Source organism: Pungitius pungitius, chromosome 8 (genome assembly GCF_949316345.1).
Source record: "Pungitius pungitius chromosome 8, fPunPun2.1, whole genome shotgun sequence".
Taxonomy (NCBI): Eukaryota; Metazoa; Chordata; class Actinopteri; order Perciformes; family Gasterosteidae; genus Pungitius; species Pungitius pungitius.
In genome coordinates, this window is record NC_084907.1 from 622,411 (window position 1) to 630,000 (window position 7,590).

Consider the following 7,590-nt stretch of genomic DNA (forward strand, 5'->3'; position numbering starts at 1 on the left):
ATATTAGCATTTAATAATCAGTCACATGGGGCACGTTCTCATCCATCAAAAGGCACAGAGAAGCTTTTATCATCTTAAAACCCGCTGTTTGTTGCTCTGAATGTTGTCGAGAGCCTTTAGGAAATGCTGTTTGTTGTAGTTCCCTGTTTCCTGTAGTGCTTCTGGTCCAGAGAAGGGATCGTATACCTCGTGTTGATGGGCCTCCGTGGTGGAACCAAACCACATTTACCAAAGCAGCTGTTCATGTTTGTTTCTGATAGTTTTCAACGTTGTTGCAGGAACTCAAACTTTCTTCGGTCCAATGTTGGATTTCTGTTTTTCTCATTTAAACTAAATATGTGCCCTCGGATCCCTCGGAATTGTGAATAATTCTGCAAACATACCACCAGAAGATGCTTCTGCATCCCGCATAGTGAATGCAGGATAGAAGTCCTTCCACGTCCACACTACCAGGGAGAAGGTTCCAGCAGGACTTCACCTCTTTTCCTCAAACGCTCCTCTACTTTTTACATTTTCACTAGAATCCTCCTCATACACTTCCTCTCTCTTTGATATTAGTCCTTAATATCAGTAAAACTGTGATCTCTTTCTCCCTACTTACCATAAAGTCTCACCCTTTTGTCTGGGCTGCCTCACCTTTAACAACGGGGGGAAATGAGGTCACGATCGTTAACATGATTTATTTTACTCTCCCAAAAATCTTGCAAACCAGCTTTGAACCGCCCAAAGGTCGCTGAGGACGGCCCAGTCGAGCTTTAGAAAATGCAGATGTGCAGAACCAGCAGTACGCATCACCGAGCCCAGTCACATGACGAGGGGAATAAATACACGGCCCGTTTTATTGATCGCAGCATCTTACCAAGCTCCTGTTTGACCTTGTGAGGCGTTCTAATCTGCTGATTAGATTGGTCAGAAAGCTGCTTTACAGGATGTTAATGTGTGTTTCTGCTCAGATGGAAACAGCATCCGCTTCATTTAAAGATACAGAGAAACGGGCTGAGCTTTTTACAGCAGTACAACATGAGCAGTTTTACATGCATCCTACGATACATATATTCGTTTATTATTACCACCATCTGTTACCTGGTCATTGGTTTGATGGTCTATTTACATGCTTCTTAAATGAGCCTCTGTTCTTTAGGACGTCAGGTAGCTCGATTTCACAAAGCGATCCATCTCAATATGCAAAGTGTTAGTTGTACTTCATATGCACTAAAATAGAGAAGAAGAAGAATAGATAAGAATCTGAACATGGCCACAGCTTCCAGGATTAACAGTGTTTACCGGGGGCTTGGTGCCCCCCTATGAGAGCGGTGCATTGTGGGAGCTAACCAGCAGGTCACATGTTCTAACACATGGCAACAAAGCACCAACTGGGATAACAGCACAGAGCTTTGAATCCGGGGATATTGTTTGATACATGAAGACATTTAGAATGATATCAGCCTGAACCGTGTGAGGCCGACGTAGTAAAAGCTTCCATAACGTGGATATTTGACCTGAGTTATAAACAGACATTTGTGGATTGAATCAGGAGGAAAGTGGCGCCACACGTGCTGCAGCGAAGCTGTTCTGGCTGCAAAGCCGACACATTTCTGCAGGGAGGGTGGGCCGAGCAGAGCAAGGAGGGACCCTGGAAATAGCCGAGGCGTAGGAGAACAGCTCCTCATGTGTTCACCACCAATGAAAGTGCTGCTTCTGTGTCTCTCAGCTGACGTACCTGCCGCCGCCGTGGGGCGACTGCAAGGCCACGCCGATGGACTCGGACTTCTTCAGCTCCTACAGCATCACGGCCTGCCGCATCGACTGCGAGACGCGCTACCTGGTGGAGAACTGCAACTGCAGGATGGTCCACATGCCCGGTAGGACACCAGTAAAGATCTCACAGGGTCTGCTGCTGACAAAAGTCAATTGTTAGGGAACAAACACGCGCATTAGATATGCTCCCCCATCTTCACTTAGTGTCTGTGCAGTGATTACAGCTGTCTACCTCCTGCACTTATTGCCTGTCAGGCAAATGAAAAGGAGCTGGTTCACAGAGGAAACTCAAATTTGAAAATAATTGTCTCTGTCTTCAATCAGGGTCCCTTTCAGAGCGAGAGAATCTATCCGTGTAATAGTCAGGATCAGCTGCTTTCTCCTAGTGATTAATAGGAGTCTGTGGAGAAGGCTCCGCCCTCGTGTTCATCTCTGCTGGATCTCAGGGCTTTGATGGATTTCCAAAGAGCACGCAGCAAAATGCAGTGAATAATTGAGAAATAATTCCCTGCACATGTGGGACGGAGGGAGAGAGGGGGGGGGGACATCTGACTGAAAGGTACCAAAGTTAACAAAATCAATTACGAGCCGAGACGTCGCATCAGAGACCAAAAGCCCACCCTGATAACGGAGGTCATCACATTCCCACATGTGGTCGTCTCTTCTTCTCTTTTTTTCTTCTTCTTTTTTCTCTTCCTCTTTTTGTTCACTTTGAGAACATCTGTGTGTGTCCTGCCTGTCCTCAGGAGACGCCCCGTACTGCACCCCGGAGCAGTACAAGGAGTGTGCAGACCCCGCCTTGGGTAAGAGTGTGTGTGTGTGTGTGTGTGTGTGTGTGTGTGTGTGTGTGTGTGTGATCCATGCTGATAGCAGATAATGGTGTTCCTTCAGCCTGACTTTGTCCTTTTTTCACCTGTCTCTTCATCAACTTTTACCTTTCAGGCCGCTCATGTCAGCTGCCCCTTTTCTCTTTGACTCTCGCTCTGGTTCTTGTCTCGGTTTGTCCCCTCTGACTCTGTCCCCTCTGACTCTGTCCCTCTGACTCTGTCCCTCTGACTCTGTCCCTCTGATTCTGTCCCCTCTGACTCTGTCCCTCTGACTCTGTCCCCTCTGACTCTGTCCCTCTGATTCTGTCCCCTCTGACTCTGTCCCTCTGACTCTGTCCCTCTGACTCTGTCCCCTCTGATTCTGTCCCCTCTGACTCTGTCCCTCTGACTCTGTCCCTCTGATTCTGTCCCCTCTGACTCTGTCCCCTCTGACTCTGTCCCTCTGACTCTGTCCCTCTGATTCTGTCCCCTCTGACTCTGTCCCTCTGACTCTGTCCCCTCTGACTCTGTCCCTCTGATTCTGTCCCCTCTGACTCTGTCCCTCTGACTCTGTCCCCTCTGACTCTGTCCCTCTGATTCTGTCCCCTCTGACTCTGTCCCTCTGACTCTGTCCCTCTGACTCTGTCCCCTCTGATTCTGTCCCCTCTGACTCTGTCCCTCTGACTCTGTCCCTCTGATTCTGTCCCCTCTGACTCTGTCCCCTCTGACTCTGTCCCTCTGACTCTGTCCCTCTGATTCTGTCCCCTCTGACTCTGTCCCTCTGACTCTGTCCCCTCTGACTCTGTCCCTCTGACTCTGTCCCTCTGACTCTGTCCCTCTGACTCTGTCCCTCTGATTCTGTCCCCTCTGACTCTGTCCCTCTGACTCTGTCCCCTCTGACTCTGTCCCTCTGATTCTGTCCCCTCTGACTCTGTCCCTCTGACTCTGTCCCTCTGACTCTGTCCCCTCTGATTCTGTCCCCTCTGACTCTGTCCCTCTGACTCTGTCCCTCTGATTCTGTCCCCTCTGACTCTGTCCCCTCTGACTCTGTCCCTCTGACTCTGTCCCTCTGATTCTGTCCCCTCTGACTCTGTCCCTCTGACTCTGTCCCCTCTGACTCTGTCCCTCTGATTCTGTCCCCTCTGACTCTGTCCCTCTGACTCTGTCCCCTCTGACTCTGTCCCTCTGATTCTGTCCCCTCTGACTCTGTCCCTCTGACTCTGTCCCTCTGACTCTGTCCCCTCTGATTCTGTCCCCTCTGACTCTGTCCCTCTGACTCTGTCCCTCTGATTCTGTCCCCTCTGACTCTGTCCCCTCTGACTCTGTCCCTCTGACTCTGTCCCTCTGATTCTGTCCCCTCTGACTCTGTCCCTCTGACTCTGTCCCCTCTGACTCTGTCCCTCTGATTCTGTCCCCTCTGACTCTGTCCCTCTGACTCTGTCCCCTCTGACTCTGTCCCTCTGATTCTGTCCCCTCTGACTCTGTCCCTCTGACTCTGTCCCTCTGACTCTGTCCCCTCTGATTCTGTCCCCTCTGACTCTGTCCCTCTGACTCTGTCCCCTCTGACTCTGTCCCTCTGACTCTGTCCCTCTGACTCTGTCCCTCTGATTCTGTCCCTCTGATTCTGTCCCCTCTGACTCTGTCCCCTCTGACTCTGTCCCTCTGATTCTGTCCCCTCTGACTCTGTCCCTCTGACTCTGTCCCTCTGACTCTGTCCCCTCTGACTCTGTCCCTCTGATTCTGTCCCCTCTGACTCTGTCCCTCTGACTCTGTCCCTCTGACTCTGTCCCTCTGATTCTGTCCCCTCTGACTCTGTCCCTCTGACTCTGTCCCTCTGACTCTGTCCCCTCTGATTCTGTCCCCTCTGACTCTGTCCCTCTGACTCTGTCCCCTCTGACTCTGTCCCTCTGACTCTGTCCCTCTGACTCTGTCCCTCTGACTCTGTCCCTCTGATTCTGTCCCCTCTGACTCTGTCCCTCTGACTCTGTCCCTCTGACTCTGTCCCTCTGATTCTGTCCCTCTGACTCTGTCCCTCTGACTCTGTCCCTCTGACTCTGTCCCCTCTGATTCTGTCCCTCTGATTCTGTCCCCTCTGACTCTGTCCCTCTGACTCTGTCCCCTCTGACTCTGTCCCTCTGATTCTGTCCCCTCTGACTCTGTCCCTCTGACTCTGTCCCTCTGACTCTGTCCCTCTGACTCTGTCCCCTCTGATTCTGTCCCCTCTGACTCTGTCCCTCTGACTCTGTCCCTCTGATTCTGTCCCCTCTGACTCTGTCCCTCTGACTCTGTCCCTCTGATTCTGTCCCCTCTGACTCTGTCCCCTCTGACTCTGTCCCCTCTGACTCTGTCCCTCTGACTCTGTCCCTCTGATTCTGTCCCCTCTGACTCTGTCCCCTCTGACTCTGTCCCTCTGATTCTGTCCCCTCTGACTCTGTCCCCTCTGACTCTGTCCCTCTGACTCTGTCCCCTCTGACTCTGTCCCTCTGACTCTGTCCCCTCTGACTCTGTCCCCTCTGATTCTGTCCCCTCTGACTCTGTCCCCTCTGACTCTGTCCCCTCTGACTCTGTCCCTCTGATTCTGTCCCCTCTGACTCTGTCCCCTCTGACTCTGTCCCTCTGACTCTGTCCCCTCTGACTCTGTCCCTCTGATTCTGTCCCCTCTGACTCTGTCCCCTCTGACTCTGTCCCTCTGATTCTGTCCCCTCTGACTCTGTCCCTCTGATTCTGTCCCCTCTGACTCTGTCCCCTCTGACTCTGTCCCTCTGATTCTGTCCCCTCTGACTCTGTCCCCTCTGACTCTGTCCCTCTGACTCTGTCCCCTCTGACTCTGTCCCTCTGATTCTGTCCCCTCTGACTCTGTCCCTCTGATTCTGTCCCCTCTGATTCTGTCCCCTCTGACTCTGTCCCTCTGATTCTGTCCCCTCTGACTCTGTCCCCTCTGACTCTGTCCCTCTGACTCTGTCCCTCTGACTCTGTCCCCTCTGACTCTGTCCCTCTGACTCTGTCCCTCTGACTCTGTCCCCTCTGACTCTGTCCCTCTGACTCTGTCCCCTCTGACTCTGTCCCTCTGATTCTGTCCCCTCTGACTCTGTCCCTCTGATTCTGTCCCCTCTGACTCTGTCCCTCTGATTCTGTCCCCTCTGACTCTGTCCCTCTGACTCTGTCCCCTCTGACTCTGTCCCTCTGATTCTGTCCCCTCTGACTCTGTCCCTCTGATTCTGTCCCCTCTGACTCTGTCCCTCTGACTCTGTCCCTCTGATTCTGTCCCCTCTGACTCTGTCCCCTCTGACTCTGTCCCTCTGACTCTGTCCCTCTGACTCTGTCCCCTCTGACTCTGTCCCTCTGACTCTGTCCCTCTGACTCTGTCCCCTCTGACTCTGTCCCTCTGACTCTGTCCCCTCTGACTCTGTCCCTCTGATTCTGTCCCCTCTGACTCTGTCCCTCTGATTCTGTCCCCTCTGACTCTGTCCCTCTGATTCTGTCCCCTCTGACTCTGTCCCTCTGACTCTGTCCCTCTGATTCTGTCCCCTCTGACTCTGTCCCCTCTGACTCTGTCCCCTCTGACTCTGTCCCTCTGATTCTGTCCCCTCTGACTCTGTCCCTCTGACTCTGTCCCTCTGACTCTGTCCCTCTGACTCTGTCCCCTCTGACTCTGTCCCTCTGACTCTGTCCCTCTGACTCTGTCCCCATGGACCTTGTATATCATCTCTTTCATATTTTATTACAAGGGTCTCGTCTTCCACTCTGCTGGAGTTTGTCCTCCGGGGGTTTGAGGTTAAATCCGTCTGTGTCTCCTCTCCGTCCGTCCCCCCTGCAGACTTTCTTGTCGAGAGGGACAACGACTACTGTGTCTGCGAGACGCCGTGCAACATGACGCGCTTCGGCAAGGAGATGTCCTTCGTCAAGATCCCCAGCAAAGCGTCGGCCAAGTACCTCGCGAAGAAATTCAACAAGACGGAGCAGTACATAGCGTGAGTCCAGCTGTGTCCTCTTTGTCCCCTTTGATGCATCTACGAGCTGTGACTGAAGGACAGACGTGAGCCGTCCTCGGGGCGCCTGCTGCGGAGGTTTCGGGTTTTCACGTCATTACGTGTTGGATCAAGTCTTCCAAAGCGATGTTACGAGATCCGATCCCCTGATTGGACTCTGATTGTTTCCACCTCTCTGGTTGGTGCTGAGGGACAATTCAGGAATTCAATCGCTGGTAATCAACTCTCTGCAGAATCACCCGGGCTCATCCGTTCGTCCACATTGGTTATTCTAGACGTATCAGAACATTCATGATGAACTCAGTTACTTAAGTTTAGGATTGACGACGTGCTTCATCAGATGGAATGTGTGCGTCCGGCTTGAGATTTATAGGAATCCATTCTGCTGATTAATGGCTCCCACAGGCGGACGCTCAGTTTTTATTGTCTTTTGTTTATGATTTCAGGCCTGATTCAGCGACTCATGAGAAACAGAATAATTGGTTTCTTCCAGCTTTTGCTCATTTATTTAAATTAGAGAAATAATGAGCAACGCTGGGTTTGACTCCTTCACGTTGTGCAAAAGGCTTCGGTTCCGTGCAGATGAGTCTGAAATGTGGCGTGTGTTCTTCAGTGTGAGAAACTACAAGCTGATGTTCATTAGTGGGGTGTTTTAATAGAGGATCAAACTTTGGCAGCAAATAAACACGATTAAATCTGGGTTACGTCATGTGTCACTTATCCATCCAACAGAATCGAGTGTTTTAAAGTCCACTCTCTCAAAGGTTTAATAATAGCTGCTACTTACCTTAGAATGAGATGCATTTCAGGAGCTTCCAGTCAAACCGATTTGAATCATCATCCAAGAATGTGCTGTTTCTGATGAACAGATCAACGGTAGTTCAAGTAAACGAGGAGAGGGTGAAGTGATGTTTAACCTTTGACCCAGCATCAGATAAGGACACCACATGTAGTCACATGAGTGTGGGTTTGAACTAAATGAAACAAATCTATTTATAGATGATTTATTACCTTTAACTATATTTGCTGTTCTTTCA

At 51.0% G+C, this 7,590-nt stretch overlaps 1 protein-coding gene across 2 annotated transcripts in view; it reads left to right on the plus strand.

The window, feature by feature from the left end:
• Nucleotides 1–7,590, plus strand: part of asic1b (acid-sensing (proton-gated) ion channel 1b) — a 70,823-nt gene that overhangs the window by 59,941 nt on the left and 3,292 nt on the right. For both annotated transcript variants that reach the window (XM_037490317.2, XM_037490316.2), the window contains 3 exons: nucleotides 1,712–1,862; nucleotides 2,505–2,561; nucleotides 6,382–6,535. In XM_037490317.2, coding sequence (XP_037346214.1) covers nucleotides 1,712–1,862; nucleotides 2,505–2,561; nucleotides 6,382–6,535 — 362 coding nt within the window. The remainder of the gene's footprint in view (nucleotides 1–1,711; nucleotides 1,863–2,504; nucleotides 2,562–6,381; nucleotides 6,536–7,590) is intronic.